We start from the raw sequence: 19,802 nt of genomic DNA, 5'->3' as shown, positions 1-19,802 counted from the left end.
ATTTTAAAAATTTAACTATTATTATCTTTAACTACAATTTATTTAGTTGTTGTTCATCTTTAATCTACATTAAGGAAGAAAACTCAGAATTATTGGCAAAGCCTATTTTCACCCCACCACACGCGGAGGTTGTGAGATAATGCCACCCCATCCATATATTTTTAATAGATGCATTTTTTTGCTGCATTGTACAATGTAGGGAATTGTGAAACACAAATTTATGTTTGGCAATATTATATTTTGAGAAAGATTAACGCTACCATGCATTATGTTTGTTGTTGTTGGGTTGGGTTTTTTGGTGGTTTTTGGTGGTTTTGTTTCTTGTTTCATGATCGTTACGGCCTTGACAGAATACTCCAAAATTAATATTTATTAATCATGGAAGTATAATTTTTGATCGTCAACATAAACCATATTCGAAAAGTGATAATAACCTCAGTGTGTAAACTTGACGTTACCAGAGAATATCGTTATCTTTGATATTAACACCTTTAACTAGATATTGTCAAGTGTTTGACTAAAAGTTAACTAGGCATTAACTAAACAAAAACAAAATCTTTATTTTGAAACTAACAGTGGACAATAGATTTTGTATGGACATTAATCACAGTTTTAAGAAAACATTAATCACGGCCTTCTTTTAACTGGACATTAACCACACAGAAATAATTGGACATTTAAACACAAATTATCGTCAACTGGAAATCAACCAATACTATAATTCTCATTAGTGTCTATCTAACCCATCTCTAAATACTAATATTACTCGCCAGACTTTGACATAAATCACGCTCGGCTACCAACAATCTTCATCAGTCTCTACTTGAACTTCGAGGTCTTGTGCCTGCGAATCTCAATCACCCACAGTTGGTCAGATTCCGCCCAGTGTCCATCATCTTATCGGCTGTGAATGGTCATTAAGAATAATCAAATTTGCCACAGCGCTTTCACATTTGGGAACAGACCTTTTAGTCTGCGAAACTCGCGAAGTAATTTTTGCTGGCGTGCAGCAGTAGGGTGTTATATTACGATGGCCTCAGTGAGGTCAACCACTGCCACAACAGATGCTGGTGATACAGACAAATCAATTTGGAGGAACTCCAGCAGATTCCTGGAGCCAAACATCAGTTTGCCTGGACAACCGAAACGAGAAAAGGACATTTCAGATCCAAATTAATTAAGAGTTAGGTGATTTTGTTTCTGTTTAATATTATTATTGTTATCCGAATATGACCAGGAGTAAGGGTGGAAAAGGAGGGGTTTGGGCAGATGTATATTAATTAGATTTTCATCTGGGGAGATGCAAGGCGTTATCTTCAGAATTAGGGAGGCCAGTTCCTCTACCTCCATCCCTCTCCCCGCTTTCGACTCCTACAGAACTAAAAAAATGTGTTGGTTAATCGAAATTAAAAATATTTGAAAGCCCCCCCCCCCAAACAAACGCATTAAGAAACCCACTTTTTTAAAAACTAATCTTACTTGATCTGAATGAGAAAACCCCCCAACTATTTCCATCACATAGTCTAATCAGCTGTTATCTATATTTGAAAATAACCTCAACTAGTTAGTTTGCCGTGTCTGTTATGTGACATAATTAACGACGAGTTCAGCTTCGAAAAGATGTAGGTGTTAATATTATGGGGGAAATAACCTCAGCTAGTTACGTTTGCCTTCCTTTAAAGTCTGTTATGTGACATAATTAACGACAAGTTCAGCTTTGAAAAGATGCAGGTGTTAATATTATGGTGGAACGCCGACTGTTTCTCTGATAGTCGTGGTGACATTCAGGAATCAGGTAATTTTCGACATTGCGAAACTACAGGTTGCTTCCGGTACTGCAATATGTGCAACATCATTATGCTGTCTACTAGACAAGAAAACTGAGATTGCCCATGCGTGGTATTAGTAAGGCCATGATACATCACACGTCGGGCGAAATTCTGAATTTGTTCAGACATGTTCCATCACTGTCTAATGTGGCTTGACGATAACCAAGTTTTCGGAATGCACAGATTCGAAAGAATGCATTCTGAAATAATACGAAATTAACGATCTTCTTTCCAACTTACAGCAATTATAAGCTCCTTTATATCCTTCACGCTTTAACCATTATGGCACCGAAAAAAAGAAGAAGAAGAAGTAGTAGAAGAAGAAAAAGAAGAAAAAGAAGAAAATTAAAATTTGTTTTGTTTAACGACACCTCTAGAACACATTGATTTATTAATCATCGGCTATTAGATGTCAAACATTTGGTAATTTTGACACACAGTCTTAGAGAGGAAACTCGCTACATTTTTTTTCATTAGTAGCAAGGGATCTTTTATATGCACCATCCCAGACAGGATAGCACATACCACGGCCTTTGGTACACCAGTCGTGTTGCACTGGCTGGAACGAGAAATAGTCCATTTGTCATACAAGCTATGATATCAACCAATCTGTCGTTATGAGTTTGGCTGTCGTTTATTTCACTCCCTGTATCAAATATCGATTAGAGAATAATCAGTCAGTAAGAGTATTGGAAGTGAGGAGTAGAGAGCTGTGTTTTCCTTGTCAATCGTTGGAAATAATTGCCGCAAAAGCGACCAGAATTATGTTTACGTTGTGGAGATGCGAGGTGCCGAAATAGGTGTGAGTGGCGTAGTAATTAATTCATGGTGGCATATTGACGTTAAGCTATCTACCTGTTATTGTTGGGGGGGGGGGGGGGGGGGGGAGGGTTGCGACTTTTGTTTAAAACTTAAAACCATGTCATCGTTATTGCGACATACAATTTTGTGTTAAATTAAACAGCATGCGCCAGTTTAAAGAACTAACCTCCCATTTATTTTATCAGTAATTTAAAACTTATTGTTTCTGAATACATAAACGTTTCAAGGTTGGGTTAATTTCTGATTAACAAGATTAAGTAATAGGACCCCCTCCCCCCAATAACTGAGAACAGGAAATAGAATGGATTAACAACTGGCGGATCCAGAGGGGGTCTCAGGGGTCCCGCGCCCCCCTTCCCGTTTGAAATGCCTTTTTAATGATTGGTTTTGTTGTGGGTTTTTTTTTTTTTTTATGTTTTTTTTTTTTTTAATTCTTCAATCACAATACATAACACTAAATTGCCTCGAAAACGTGTCTCTGAGCATCTTTATTTTTAAAATTTCAGGAAAACCTTTCCCCAATCCCCACTTATATATATATATCGCTTCCTTTGGGAGCTCAGTTCATTTGTCTTCGACAAACTCAAATTGCCTTTTTTAGAATTTGGTGATCCCCACATTTACAAAATCCTGGATCCGTCCCTGTTAACAGTTGAGCAGTTTTCAGAAAATGATTACATATGGGCTGTGCGATTGAGTGGGAGTTGATTTCTTATGCCTTACGGGGCCTCAGATTTTTAAATTTATATTTACTGGTTCAGATGACACCAGGTTACTGATATTGACATATGCATGATTAGTTTTTAATAAAAAATATGCTGTATAAAGTGCATGTATTTTCTTTGGTTGTGGGAGATGTGTGTGTGTGTGTGTGTGTTTGTGTGTGTGTCTCTATGTGTGTGTGTGTCTGTCTGTGTCTATCTGTGTTTGTGTGTGTGTGTGTGTGTGTGTGTGTGCGTTTGTGTGTGTGTCTCTATGTGTGTGTGTCTGTATTTGTGTGCGTGTGTCTGTGTGTGTGCCTCTCTCTGTGTGTGTGTCTCTCTCTGTGTGTTTCTCTCGCTTTCTCTCTCTCTCTCTCTCTCTCTCTCTCTGTGTGTGTGTGTGTGTGTGTGTGTGTTTCTCTGTGTGTTTCTCTCTATCTATCTACATGTATCTCTCTCTCTCTCTCTCTCTGTGTGTGTGTGTGTGTGTGTTTCTCTCTCTCTCTGCGTGTGTGTGCGTGTGCGTGCGCGCGTGCGTGTGTCGAGGGTTTATATGGTCATAGTGGTTGAGGTGGACTTAGTTGTTGGGCTAGAGCATCCGTTTATATTCAAGCAACTGAGAATGTTACATTCAAATATATTTTGTTCTTAGTTGCAGCTTTATAATGTTATTCTCTGACAAGAATGTCCCGCATTACAGTACGGCACCAATCTATCCATTTATGTGAGCGGAGCGTATGTAGCCGCCTAGTGAAGCAAGACTTATTTCTGGCCTTATAGATCTGTATAATTGATGAGTGATGACGTACACCATATTAATCGATACTGTTGTGAATAATATCTAATTGATAACGGAAACTAGCGTATGTTATTGGTGCTTCGGTAGGTGGAAGAAACAAATGAATGGATTTTGAGTTCGGACTTTGTGAACGTAATCGATGTACACTACAAACGTACGACAAAGGTCAAGAAGAAAATGATTGGTGAATTGTTGAACGAGAACTGCAAATAGCAAACCCTTGGGGCAGATAAAACATGATGACAGGGTATTAAGAATAGCTGCTATGGGGATTGCCGCTGGCGGAACTGTGGCCTGTATAATATGCTGAATGATGGAAGTGTCTCGACACCATTCGTGTAACAGAGGTAGCCGTGAATTCCCAGAACAGTGTTGCTGGGGAAAAAACGGCATTCCAGAACACAGTTATTGCGTTAATAAACGACTATTAGGTGACTAACATATGGTAATATACTCCCGGGGCAGTAAATCGCATATAATAACTAGGTGGAAGAACAGTAAAAAAAAAAAAAAAGAGAGAAGATTTAGGACATATACAATAAAACTTCTCAAAACCGGACCCTCAGTAAACCAGAATTCCCTTAAAACCATTGGTCATTATCCCTTTTTAAATATCTATACAGACGAGAACCTCTCTAAACCGGATACCTCTTAATACTGGACTTTTTACTTGGTCCGAGGGTGTCCGGTTTAGAGGAGTTACACTGTAAATATACTGGGGGGTTTTCAAGCTTGGCAAAAAGGGCACCTTTATAAAAAGGACACTTTTTCATATTGTTCGCACCTCCAACCCCCCCCCCCCCCCATCACTAGGTAAACAAGGTATGATTTCAACACTCGCCACATAAGGTATTCTTTTTTACTACTAGCAAGTGGTATGTTTCTTCTTAAATGACAGCAAAGGAGATCTCCGTATGCAATTATCTACGAAGCACTGGGCGCAAGGCACAAATCTCATTTAACAGTAATTCGTATGGGTAGACGTTACATAATCCATAATACATAATCAGTCAAATCGCTATCTATGCAAATAGGTGGAGTACCTTCCATGTATGTGTCTCCGTAAATATGTGAATGTGCGTCTGAGTATCTGATTATTATATATGCATTTTGGATTACGTATTCCTATATGCATGCGTATTACGGGGAAAATGAAATTTGTGCCCAACAGAAAACTAAGTGCATTTGCTGAATGAATTTGGTCTTACGACCTTTCACACTACAAATGGACACTAGCAACACAGCATCATATTTAAAAAAACAACAACATTTAAATCATGTGTTCCAATGATATACAGTCGAACTTGGTCTAACGGGCACCTCTATATAACGGCCACCTGTCCATACCGGCCATTTGGTGGAATAAACCTGATAGGATTATAAATAAATCTTATATATCTGACAACTTTAAGTATCATCTGTGCTAACACATTTACAATAAAAAGACAAACAAACAAAACAAAAACCAACATATAAATTAGTATAAATAAACATTATTTCAATCCTTAACGACAAAACTGTTATTCGTGATGAAGACCGTATCTCTGCACAATGCAGAGTCGAATGGGCATTTTGAAAAATAGTGGTCGATACCATGAATCTCTATTTAATGCCTCGTCTATAGGACAGCCACTCCCGATTTCATTTAAACTTATTTTCGTGCTTTTATGTAATTAGGGGGCGGGACATAGCCCAGTGGTAAAGCGCTTTCTCGATGCGCGGTCGGTTTAGGGTCGATCCCCGTCGGGCTATTTCTCATTCCAGCCAGTGCACCACGACTGGTATATCAAAGGCCGTGGTATGTGCTATCCTGTCTATGGGATGGTGCATGTAAAAGATCCCTTGCTGCTAATCGAAAAGAGTAGCCCATGAAGCGGCGACAGCGGGTTTCCTTTCTCTATATATATGTGTGGTCCTTAACCATATGTCTGACGCCATATAACCGTGAATAAAATGTGTTGAGTGCGTCGTTAAATAAAACATTTCCTTCCTTCCTGTCTAGTGCCTCGTCTATGGGACAGCCACTCCCGATTTCATTTAAACTTATTTTCGTGTTTTTATCCAATCAGGTTCAAGCACGCTGTTCTGGGCCCACACCTCAGCTATCTGGGCTGTCTGTCCAGGACAGTGGGTTAGTAGTTAGTTGTTAGTGGTTAGTGAGAGAGAAGTCGGTGTAGTGGTTAAAACTCGCTCTGGGTGGGAGCCAGTACCTACCAACCTTATGTCCGGTGGCTTAACCGCGACACCACCGAATCACTCTCAAGGAGATCCTTTACTAGACAATCCATCGTTCATGCACCGCCACTCCCGAAATATTAAGGGTTTTTTCATTTTATGTTCACGTCCCATCCCTATCCACTATGTTTCATGACAAACTGGGCCAGCAACAGGGTCAACACAAATAAGCTGACAACTTAGAATTTTTGTTCATATTCAAGAAAATGTAGCCCCCTACCCTAAGCAGACTGTCATACGAATACAACACAATAATCTTTACTCACCAATTCCTGCACCGACAACAATTCTGCCTGACAACAGGGCAAATTTGTCCTTAGCAACTGCCATGGATATGGACCCAATGGTGAAAATCAGACTGGCGATCATGATAACGGCGCGCCGTCCCAGTCGGTCGTTGAGGAACCCCCCTATGAGGGCGAACACGGCGGCCGCCCCTATCGTGACACCGACGACAAGCTCCTGCCACACCGAAGACAAACTGAAGGTGTTTCGGATTAAAATCATCGCCCCGGAGATCACGCCCGTATCGTATCCGAAGAGAAATCCTCCGAGAGCCGCGAAAAAGGTCAGAATGTATATGAAAAGTGGGGTGGTTTTCTTCTCCACGATGCTGTCCAGTTTCAGGTCGAGTTTCTCGTCGTCCGAGTCATCGTAGAACTTGTTGGGTCTCCCCCGCCCCGTGCTGTTGCTGATCTTGGCCATGATTCCCGGAGCCGACCGCTAACCGCGTCGCCTCTCCTCTCCCTGGCACAAAAATACAGTCTGAAAGAACGAAACTCTCGGGCGTCCTTTGCTTTCTGGCGGAGAGTAAAAATCCTCTACAACCAACGCGACCCGCGGTTCCGCGAGATCGATAATTCAATGCCATTGCTGGTGGCTATGCGCGGCCCGTGTGATTCAAATGTTCCCGCCAGCAGCAGCGAGATTTGTCAATAAAACACCAGCGGAATATTCTATTGGTGGCTGGTTACTGGTTGGTATATGCATGTATGAGAACTTGAACTCCTAATGAATCCAGTCGTGTACAGTGTGCATAGGCGTACAGGCTCCCATTGTTGTAGGGGGGTTGGGGGGTGGTAGGGGGTGGTGTGGCAAACGAATAATTTTTACATGGATTACAACTAATTTTGAGAGTAGAATGATAGAAATACACGTGATAAAAAGATATCAGGTTAGCTCATTTTGCCCTAGTTCACCAAGGTAAACACCTACGGTCCGGGTTTTTAAAACATTTTGACATCAGAAATAAACATCACAATAATAAATATCGTGCCGGAGACGTTTATCTCGATGAACTATAATTTTGCCGTTCCCCAATATCTGTGTAATTTTTGCCTGAATTTGAGGTTTTCGTACGCTTATGACAGTGTGTGTTTGTAGAATAGTACTGTATACTTTTAACGTTAAGCGAAGAGAAGCAAATACCGGTATCAGTGGTGTAAGTGATAAAACCATCGGACTTAAGGCTGGTAGGTACTGGGTTCGCCTCCAAGTACCGGCTCCCACTCATAGCGATTTTAACGACTCATTGGGTCAGGGTTGGTGGGTGATAAGATAGAGATTATTTGTATTTTTTGTCAAAATACCAGTTAAATGAATTATCTCACCCTCATGGTTGGCAATCTCAAAGACCCATTGCCTGTCTATACTCCTGAAGGAACAAACTAGCTTCACATCTCCCGCATACCCATCCACAGTCAGGGACGTCGCCCAGGGGTAAAACGCACTCGTTACGCGGTCGGTCTAGGATCAATCCCCGTCGGTGGGTTTATTGGAACATTTGTCGTTCCAGTCGTGGTATGTACTATCATGTCTGTGGGTTGCTGCATATAAAAGATCCCGGGAAGAAGTGTCTATTGCATCGGGTTTCTTGTCTTATTATCTCTGTGTTTCTTAATCATATGTCCGACGCCAACGAGTGCGTCGTTAAATAAAACATTCCTTCCTTCCCATTTCCAGTCATTTCTCAACTACAATACATTTCGTTATATGTATTTGTATACCAATGACCGTAGTATGTGATATCCTGTCTATGGAATGTTGACTATAAAAGTGCATACTTACGGAAAAACGTAGCCGGTTTCTTCTCTAAGAAGGGTGCGGGACGTAGCTCAGTGGTACAGCGCTCGCCTGGTGTCGGTGCGCCCATAGGGCTATTTCTCATTCCAGCCAGTGCTCCACAACTGGCGTAACAAAGGCCGTGGTGTGTACTATCCTGTCTGTGGGATGGTGCATATAAAAGATCCATTGCTGCTAATGGAGTAGCCCATGAAGTGGCGACAGCGCGTTTCCTCTTTCAATATATGTGTGGTCTTTAACCATATGTCCGACGCCATGTAATCATAAATAAAATGTGTTGAGAGCGTCGTTAAATAATAATAATAATAAAAAACATTATATTTCTTCTCTAAGACTATATGTCAGATTTACCAAATATTTGACATCCAGTAGCCTATTGATTAATAAATCAATGTGCTCTAGTGTTGTTGTAAAACGAAAGCAACAAACTTTTTTTATAGCTTAGGGAAAACAATTAATATTGATCAGAAACGAAAATCGAGTAATTTGATTAGCAATTACGCTTGATGAAATGTAAATAAACCACAATTTAATGGTGTTATTTCCGCGACATGCCGTTCCCAGTACAATGAATTATTAACACCCGCGTGTACAGCGACATACAATATATACGATAGCTGAAGACACGGATGAATGGATTTTCTAGATTTATTAATGGCCATCCTTTACAAAACCCGGTGTTGCTATAAATATCGACAACGTGTTTGCGCTTGTAACGTTTCATTTCTCTCATCGATTATCATCGCTATTAATTTCGTCAACATGCAATCGGAATATCGTGTAAGGGGGCGGGACGTAGCCCATTGGTAAAGCGCTCGCTTGATGCGCGGTCGGCCTGAGATCGATTCCCGTCAGTGGGCCCATTAGGCTATCTCTCGTTCCAGCCAGTGCAGCACCACTGGTATATCAAAGGCCGTGGTATGTGCTATCCTGTCTGTGGGATGGTGCATATATAAGATTCCTTGTTACTAATAATAAAAAAAAAATGTAGCGGGTTTCTTCTCTAAGACTACAGGTCAAAATTACCAAATGTTTGACATCCAACAGCCGATGATTAATAAATCAATGTGCTCTAGAGGTGTCATTAAACAAAACAAACTTTAACTTTAACATAGTAAATATAATTATGGCTGTTCATAACACAATCTGATTAAAATTAGCTCTACTGGTCTACCAGTAGCAATAGTGGAGCTAATTTTAATTAGATTGTTCATGTTTTATTTAACGACGCACTCAACACATTTTATTTACGGTAATATAGCGTCGGACATATGGTTAAGGACCATACAGATATTGAGAAAGGAAACCCGCTGTCGCCACTTCATGGGTTACTCTTTCGATTAGAAGCAAGGGATATTTTATATGCACCATCCCACACACATGATAGCACATACCACAGCCTTTGATATACCAGTCGTGGGGCACTGGCTGGAACGAGAAATAGCCCAATGGGCCCACCGACGGGGGTCGATCCTAGACCGACTGCACATCAAGCGAACGCTTTACCACTGAGCTACGTCCCGCCCCATGAAATTAAAAATGAACGTTTGGTACATGAGTAAATTATACAGGTGTCACAAAACGACTCACATTTTGGCCTTTTTTATTAATATTATTTTAACGGCATGCGAAAGGTGTGGCCAAGAAGTGTAAGTGCTCAACCAATATATCTAATTACTCTCCCCTTAAGTTTGTCAACTTGCCACCTTGAAACAAAGGAATACAAAACAACCATTAAATTGAGTTACAGTATATATTTAAAAACGACGTAACTGCAGTCAGATCTCTGCTCTTCAATAATTAGATCTGATACAGCCATTAAATTGAGTTACTGTACATGTTTAATTCAGAACAATATAACTGAAGACCCCTTGCTACTAATGGAAAAATGTAGCGGGTTTTCTCTCTAAGACTCTATGTCAGAGTTACCAAATGTTTGACATCCAATCAATCTGATTAAAATTAATAGTGGAGCTAATTTTAATTAGACTGACATCCAATAATCGATGATTAATTCCTGACTGTGGTGTCGGTAAACAAAACAAATTTTAACTTTACATTAAAACGAGTTACTATAAATTGTTTAAAACAATCCGACTGAAATCATATCAGCGGTCTACAACCGGTGGATCTGATACAATCGTTAAATAAACTGTCCTTAATTCACTGCTATTGTAACACGTTTCCGGCCGACAAAGCATTTTAATGACTTAAATTACATATAAAATGCATTTCTTGTTTAGAATATCAGTGTCAGTATATGCAAGGTGTTTCTGGTCGTCTGGATGCTTTTAGAAGCCGATACTTTAAACTCCCAATAATTTTAGTATGTACGAAAAAAATATATTAGGAAGTTAAATAAAGTTTTAGATATATCAAAGGCCGTGGAATGTGCTGTCTTGTGTGTGAGAAAGTGCATATAAAAGATGACTTCCTTCTAATAGCAGGTTTTCTCTGATGATTACATGTCACAATTATCATACATTTAAAATCCAGTAGCCAATAATTAATAAACCAGTGTGCTGTAGTAGTCGTGTCGTTAAACAATACAAACTTTAAACGTTTTTCAGTCAGATTGGTTAAACAACAACCAAATTTATTTCAGCACTCTAAATGTTCTTTATTTGTGACTTGTGAAAAGAAAATTGAATTTGATAGAGCACTTTTATATTTAAAAAACCCAACAACTAATAAACTAAATATGAACTCTTCGCCCCCCCCCCACCTCCCCCTCAATATGTATATGTATAGTGCCCGATCTGTCCCTAAACCCACCAGTGTTGCACATTAAAAAACCCCAAAAAAAAACTCCAAAACCCCCCAAACAAACAAACATATATCGACCTCCCATAACGCCGGTGTAAACGGAATGCAAGTCCGTAGGAACAGTGGTCTGCCCGGACTTAGTCTCCTAGGAATGCAGGTCCTAGGTCTAATATACCTAGGAATGCAAGTCCTAGGACTTATGTTCCTTAGGAATGGTCTGACTGCCAGGATATCAAGTCCGGGCCGGACTTGCATTCCTGGACAATCAAAATTTAAGTCCGGTCGTACACATAAAAATTAAATTATAAATGTAAACAAAACGAAAAACAGTTTCCTTTTTGGTTTATTTAATTAACTTAGGATACTAGCGCCTCTCTTTATTTAAATATTTTCTATTTATTCCAATATTTTCCATTTATATAATTTGCAAGAGTTTGTACACATTTTGTTGACCTTATTACATGAGCAGAACCAAGGTCTTTATTCATTGCGTATTGTTCCAACTAATAAATGTTTAAACATTTAAAAGTAACTCAAAAACATTTACCATAATTCGAAGCATATTAGTACTCGCAAATAGGTATAACTTGTCCATATGATATACCAACACAATTATCTGTTAGACATTATATATTGGTATTTGATAATAATAATAATAATAATAATAATAATATTAATAATAATTCAACTATAAAAATGTGATATTTGCGTTATATACATTATTGTTATTATATAATTTTAAGTTTGTGCCTTTCTGTCAATAATGTTGCAGGCGCGTGTACATTACATAGGGTGTGAGGTGGGGTGGCAAATTTCTTTACCTCTCCCCTGCATAGCTTACTGAACATGTGCCTGCTTTGTCAATTTGCTCATTTAAAAAAATTATTTGGTCTAACATATGACATATCAGACTCTAGCCTGTATGATATCTTAGTCCCAACAAATCATACCATCAATAAACAAATATGTTAAATGGTTTTCATTAATGTTTATCAATTAATAGTAATATCAATGACTAAGAGTGGGTTTTAGCAACTCAATGGGCTACTACACCGACTAAAACAAAACAGTAATCCCTGAACAATTATCATACTGTCAGTAATATGCACACACAATTTACAAAGATCCTTTTAAACAGACTAACTACTCATGACACTTTTACACCTGACCGTTTTGGTCGCAATAGGCATTCAGACTCCCTTTTTGGGAGAAAGGTGGGGGAGGCATGCTGATCATTATTGCCCGAATGAAACGAAAATGTCCGAATCTGGAACACAACGTATATTTATATTCGCATTACTACCAAGATGCTAAATAGGATTCTAAACAAATCAGTTTGCATTTTTAAATGGATTACAACTAATATTGTGAGTAAAATTATGGAAATGCATGGTGAAAATTTTAGACCAGCTCATTTTGCCCGAACGTGTCCATTGACACACACACCCCCCTCCCCCCTCGACCCCCACTTCCACCCAGTCTCTAACGCTTATGGTGTTCCTAACGGCCAGGTATAATACAGATACCCTTTCCCCAACTCATATCTTATGCTTTTTATGGTCGAAACTGCCATACGGCAGTCAGTGATAATTAATTTCAAGTGTTTTGATGCTAGTTTTAATTGTTCATCAATTAAAGTCAAATTTTCATGCTTATTATTCCTGTTATTTTATATTGTAGTAACTGGTCATTATAGTACTAGTTATAAGTACTAACTACTAGAACTAAGTACAGTTTTTAAAGTTTTATTTCAGGGATTTTCAGGAATCATACATATGTAATAAGCAAACTATCGGAAATAAATTCCAGAGGACAAGGAATACTAGAATTGAAAGTCCTGTGGACTAGGAGTACCAGAAATAAAAGTCCCACGGACTTACATTCCTCGAAATGCACGTCCCACAGACTTAAATTCCTAGGAATACAGGTCCCACAGACTAGGATTCCGAGGAATGGAAGTCCGATCGGACAAAGATTAAAAAATCACAATTAATCAGATTGTGACTTACCGTCAAAATATAAACTAACAAAACATATTATTAAAAATTATGTCCGTGCATATAGAAATTGTCTTTTGTTGTTCACCAAATGTTAGTTTTTTGGAGTTACCAGTTTTCATATATATATTTTAAAAACAATTTTGGGCTACATATTGAGGGGGGGGGGGGGGGGGGGGGGGGGTATATTTCTTCGTGTTGAACACATGGACATATAGCCTACTTTATATCTGTAGTTGCTTTATATACTTTGAAAAAAGCAAGATATTCGTCCTACTTCAATATCGTAACAAAAATGTAAGACGATTACAAAAATGCACTCACGTGTCTGATCCACAAGTCTATGACGTAAAAAAAAAAATTAAGTTGATACTCAAACTTAAAAATATTTTTTGACATGGAGATTTGAACCCAGAATAATCTAAAGATACTCGTACACTTATCCATCACACTACGATAGAAGACTGCCAAAACCTCACTTTTTTTCTCGTGTCTTTCTGGCAGCTTGTGCAAATTGCAGAGTATAATAAACGGACATCTAATTTGCCGGACTAGTATTTCTGTCACTGCTGTAGAAGGAATTTAAGTCCGGTAGGAATACAAGTCCTAGGATAAAAACAACTTAAAAATAAACCAGGAATGAAAGTCCGGGTAGGAATATGGTTCCTAAGCTATGGAGGTCCGATAGGACTACTGTTCCTAGGAACTGAGGTCCTACGGACCTCGTTTCCTACGGACCTGCGTTCCTTTTACACCGGTACTATTTCCAATAAACCATTTATTGTCAACACACGGTGATGCGTGTTGGCGTTTGTTTTTGTTGTTTGTTTATTTTTGTTTGTACATATATATTGAAAGTGTAGCATGCAAAAATAATCTTCCTAGAAAAGGAGGAATCTATAAAGTCACATATGACAGTTCTGCGTCAGTTTACCTCAGACAAATATTAAATTATATAGACAGTAAGTGGAGAAATCCTGTCTTGTTTGTACTGATTCAATACTTAATTCAGTAAACGGATCCTAAACGCTGTGGAAGGATTTATTGAGATAATACGCAGACCATAGTAGAGACGTTCTTGTTTTCAGCACCAACATATTTTCTTGAATCACTTTTTTTATCTCTTGTTTTCTTGCTTGTTTGTATGAAATTAATGTTCAAGCATGCTGTCCTGGTCACACAGGCAGCAGCTGAGTTGGTTGTCCAGCCTTCGTTTGTCATGGTTATAGTTATCTGTCTTGGCGGAAAGTTGTATTTTAAGATCAGATGTATCTGGGATAAGATTACCAAACACGAACTCCTTGGCCACGTCGAGCCAGCTGTTTGTCGCTAAAAGTTTGCTGACTATTTTGACTGGTTCTCAAAGTGGTCATATGGGCCGATTTGAACCAGACCAAAAAACTATCGTAACATTGGTTTAGGCGCTTCACGACTTTACAGCTACCTGAATTTTCCCTTGGTGTGTTGACGTAATTGTGCATGGTAAAGGCATAGTATCATCGTTCCGTCGAAACATTTCGCTTTACGGTGATTCATGAGTGCATGCTATCTTGTACGGGTCAATATTTGTCATATCAGTCTCCTATAGACGATGTTAGACGACAGAAGTGCAGTCCTTCTTATAGATGACACGCAGAACATTGAAAGAAAGAAATGTTTTATTTAACGACGCACTCAACACATTTTTATTTACGGTTATATGGCGTCAGACATATGGTTAAGGACCACACAGATTTTGAGAGGAAACCCGCTGTCGCCACATAGGCTACTCTTTTACGACAGGCAGCAAAGGATCTTTTATTTGCGCTTCCCACAGGCAGGATAGCACAAACCATGGCCTTTGTTGAACCAGTTATGGATCACTGGTCGGTGCAAGTGGTTTACACCTACCCATTGAGCCTTGCAGAGCACTCACTCAGGGTTTGAAGTCGGTATCTGGATTAAAAATCCCATGCCTCGACTGGGATCCGAACCCAGTACCTACCAACCTGTAGACCGATGGCATGCCACGACGCCACCGAGGCCGGTCACAGAACATTGATTCATGGTGGGAGACACGACCTTGTTAAGACATCCTTTGACTCTGTCTTGTGAATTAACGGGTCTCTGTGTGAAACAAAAACTTCCCAAAACAACTAGAATACCCCCAACCCCACCCCCGAAAACCCCCAAAAAACACCCCCCCCCAAACAAAAAACAAAAAACAACAACAACAACAACAAAAAAACTACAAAAACCCCCCAACCCTACTCACACCACCATAACCACAACCACCAACAGCTCTGATTATGGTCAATGATTAAACAGGCTTTTCCCCGGGAACACTTTACCGTTAGAATCTCTGGCAATTGCTGGTTACATCAATACATGTGTACTAGACTTGCCAGTGAAACTAATGGAATTTCAGATTGGATTAATAGAATCATCGTCATTGGCATTCAGATCACCGTGTCAGCCATTTTTCACACTGAATCCCAGACACTTGGAAAAGCATTCAATTGTGTTATCTCTGGGTTAAAAGGGGCAGTCCATGGCTACTTATCAAGGGAAAGCCAACTGTTTCGCCCATTCGTATTTGTCAGTGCCCAAATAAGATTTATTTGAACACTTAGCGTGTCAAGTAAGTTTACTTTTCATTCACAATCGATAGAAAAATATCTGCAAATTGGTCATAAGCGCTGAATTTTCTAGACAGAAATCAAAATTAAGAATCAAAGGTTAAAATGTAATGAAATACTTTTTACAAAAGCAAAAAAAAGCGCCAATTCTAGTATACGGATATATACACATCAAGTGAAATAGGCTGCCTTTGTATATATATGATGCATATGAAACTGGCAGTGGCTATGCAAGAAGCCTTTTAGAAAACAAATGTCATATGCAGCTGACGTGTTGGTGGATGGGAGGAGACGCCTTGGGGGACTTCTTTCCAATTGCTTTATTGGAGAGGGTTTGGGCACCTTTTCATATTTTCAGTACCCCTACCCTCCTACTTTCGCGGCCCTGTTATCCAAAAGTTCCAAGTACAATCTTAGCTTAACTATTCATAACTTTAGTAGTAACCGAAACCGGTGATTCAAAAAGGTTTAACCATGGAAAAATACATCCCTTTTTGACAAGACTTTTGACATATTTTGCCCCCCAAAAGAGAAGTTTATTTTGTTTAACGACACCACTAGAGCACATTTATTTATAAATCATCGGTTACTGAATGTCAAACATTTGGTTTGACATATGATTTTAGAGAGGACAGCACATATCACGGCTTTTGATATACCAGTTACACTGGCTGGAACACGTTGACAACAATGCAAGATCGTCTTTATAAAACTTTAAAAATTGCTTCCACAGAAACTACCTTGCAGAAATACCTCATGAAACATTTCGAAACCCCCTCAAATCTGTCACATCAACCGTATATAACAATGAATAGAACATGCTGCTCCTAACTCAAGGAAGTTATTACGTGGGGTTTTTAAAAAAAATAAAGTTAAAACACAACTATACTAGAAGAAAGAAGGGAAATGTTTTATTTAACGACGCAATCAGCACATTTTATTTACGGTTATATGGCGTTGGACATATTGTTGAGGACCACACATATATTGAGAGAGGAAACCCGCTGTCGCCACTTCATGGGCTACTCTTTTCGATTAGCAGCAAGGGATCTTTTATATGCACAATCACACAGACAGGATAACACATACCACGGCCTTTGATATACCAGTCGTGGTGTACTGGCTGAAGCGAGAAATAGCCCAATGGGCCCACCGACGGGGATCGATCCCAGACCGACCGCGCTTCAAGCGAACGCTTTACCACTGGGCTATATCCCGCCCCCAAACACCACTAGAGCATATTGATTTATTAATCATCGGCTATTGAATGTCAAACATTTAGTTAATCAGACACGTAGTCATCAGACGAAACCCGCTATATTTTCCTATTAGTAGCAAGGGATCTTTTAACGACAGAACAGCACATACCACAGTATTTTATATACCTGTCGTGGTGCACTGGTTGGAAAGGGAAAACCCCTGTCTGCCGAGAAAGTTAAATCATAGGACCTTAAATTATTTGCACCTCAGACTAGCGCAAAACAGACTAAGCTAAATCCTTTCCCTAGTTTATCAAGTACAAGACAAATGTCTAAACGAATTATTGTTTGGTTTGTGGTGTTGGGTGGGTTTATTTTATTTTATTTATTTATTTATTTTATAAAGTGTGCTGAAGATAAACACTTCAGTAATTTCTGAATCTGTTGATAAACACAGACATGTTTTTCACTTTCTATTTCCTTTAATACTCTAGAGTAACGAAATTATTTTTATTGTTTTTTTGTGTGTGTTTTTATTACATGAAATGCTGGTTTAACCAAAAGTGCAAATTAAGCTTCTCTACGTGCACAGCATCGGATGAATGCCAGCCAACAAAGATTGTGTCAGACTTGTTAATTCAATTTTCTTGTCGTCCTGATTGCGGCCAACAGAAATTAGTGTGTGCCACATGTGTAAATGAAAAAAGTGCTTGGCAAAATGAGCGTCTCTGAAAATAGTCTTAAATGGTAAAAGATTGATTTCCAACGAAAGACCTCTCGTTAAAACGACCTGGGTGTGAGTGTGAATATTCAACAGCCGGAACTATTGGAAGATGTGTTTATTTGTGGAAAGCATGTCGATGGGACAGTTTACCGTAAAGACATCTTAATAAATGTAGAATTTGTGGCTGTTGGCTTCGTGGCCATAAGAGCCGGGATTTAGCTCAGTCGGTTGAGTGCGTGCTTGAGGTGCTTGCGTCGCAGGATCGAACCACGTCAGTGGATCCGTTCAACTGATTGTTTTTTCCTCGTTCCAATCAGTACACCACAACTGGTCAAGGCCGTAGTATGTGCTTTCCTGTCTGTAGGAAAGTGCATATAAAAGATCCCTTGCTGCAATAAGAATATGTAGCGGGCTTCCTCTATTGACTACGAGTCGGAATTAGGCCTACCAAATGTTTGACATCCAAGAGCCGATTATTAATATATCAATGTTCTAGTGGTGTCGTTAAACAAAACAAACTTTATCATGGCCATAACTAAAGGGTAGCTTTAGTTGAAATGACCCCGTTTGTCTACGGAGAGGATTATACATTCGTACCGTGTCAGTTACTGGTGACCGACTGACTGGATGGTTAATGATAACCAAGTACGAAAACAAAAGTATGTTCATAAGCTTAGATTTATATATGATACAGTTACTGATGAAGTTAGAGATTGTGCCCGACATGGACGTGCATTAACCTAATAAATTCCCTTTCCTTCGTTCTTTCACTTCTGCCCCCTGCCCAATTACTTTTGGGACACGCACACACAACGTTCACAAAATGAATTGCAACTAAAAAGGAACGAGGTTTAGCTCAGTCATAAGATCAAACCTCCTTAGTGGATTCATTGGTTTAACCCCATCCCAACCAGTATCCCACGACTGATATATAAGTCCATGATATGTGCTGTACTGTCTGTGAGGAAATGCATGTAAAAGATCGCTTGCTTCCAATGGAAACATGTAGCAGGTTTCTTCTGATTAATTAATCAATGTACTCTAGTGGTGTTGTTAAACAAGACAAACTTTAACTTTACAACTTATATATATACACATGTCCATAATAACCTTTGAATATGTTATATATGCTATTGCATGGAGCTCCTTGTAAAATTAGTATACACAGTAATATGTACAATGGGCAAATGTCACTGCATTACAATAAAGCATATTCTTCTTCTTCTTCTTCTTCCAATCATGATCATGCATCAAGTTTCTCGAATGAAGTGTTATTTACAGATTTTAATTATTTCTATGGCTGGTGGTAACTGATCACTAATATAACATGTACTTCCGGTAAACTTTGAAAATAGTTTTTAAAATATGCTAAACAAACAAAATAATTAGATCATACAACCAGATATAGCATTAAAAAAATCATCATTGACCATGCTTCCTCCATACTGTATGGCTGACTCTACTTTTTCCACTTTGACGTCCACAAGGATAATAATCGATTTTAACAAAACAATCGCCGTTCCACATTCAATAATAATAATATCATAACATCCTTCATTTAAATGTTCTAGAAATTAATTCCTGAACAAATTAAGCAGGAACAAATTTTGTGTGTGTCTGAAGATTTATTAATATTCATTGTTATTTAATTTTCCAATCTAAGATTAGAAAGAATAAACAAAACAACAACAAACAATGAAAAATAATATATACATTTATTGCAGTTAACAGATTTTAAAAATCTGTAACAATAACTTACATATATATCACAGCAAATTAATACTTCGGTGTATACAACTATTTTTAATAACAAAATATTTTTAGATTCTAAAGTATATGAAAACCATAATTATACAAAGAAAAATGCTTCAATGCTGCAATGTAATGTAATACCATACTGTAAAGTGTAATTACTATAATTACTATTGTGGCATGTGTGTGTGTGTGATGGAGGCTGGAGGCTGGGTTGGGCGTGGGTGTGACGGTATACTTTCACAGGCCCATATCCACTGAACATTCTGTCTTCCAAG

The 19,802-nt window shown here is 38.8% G+C and overlaps 1 protein-coding gene across 1 annotated transcript in view; it reads right to left on the bottom strand.

Moving 5' to 3' along the window:
• The window catches only part of LOC121369063 (proton myo-inositol cotransporter-like), a 109,248-nt gene extending 102,036 nt beyond the window's left edge, over positions 1–7,212 (bottom strand). Inside the window, exon 1 of the mRNA XM_041493892.1 lies at positions 6,653–7,212. Within this exon, the coding sequence (XP_041349826.1) occupies positions 6,653–7,091 (439 nt within the window). The 5' untranslated portion in view covers positions 7,092–7,212. The remainder of the gene's footprint in view (positions 1–6,652) is intronic.
• Between the last annotated feature and the right edge of the window lie 12,590 nt (positions 7,213–19,802).

This window comes from Gigantopelta aegis, chromosome 3, assembly GCF_016097555.1.
Source record: "Gigantopelta aegis isolate Gae_Host chromosome 3, Gae_host_genome, whole genome shotgun sequence".
Classification (NCBI taxonomy): domain Eukaryota; kingdom Metazoa; phylum Mollusca; class Gastropoda; order Neomphalida; family Peltospiridae; genus Gigantopelta; species Gigantopelta aegis.
Note: the sequence above shows the minus strand (reverse complement) of the source record. Positions and strands in the feature narration are given on the sequence as shown.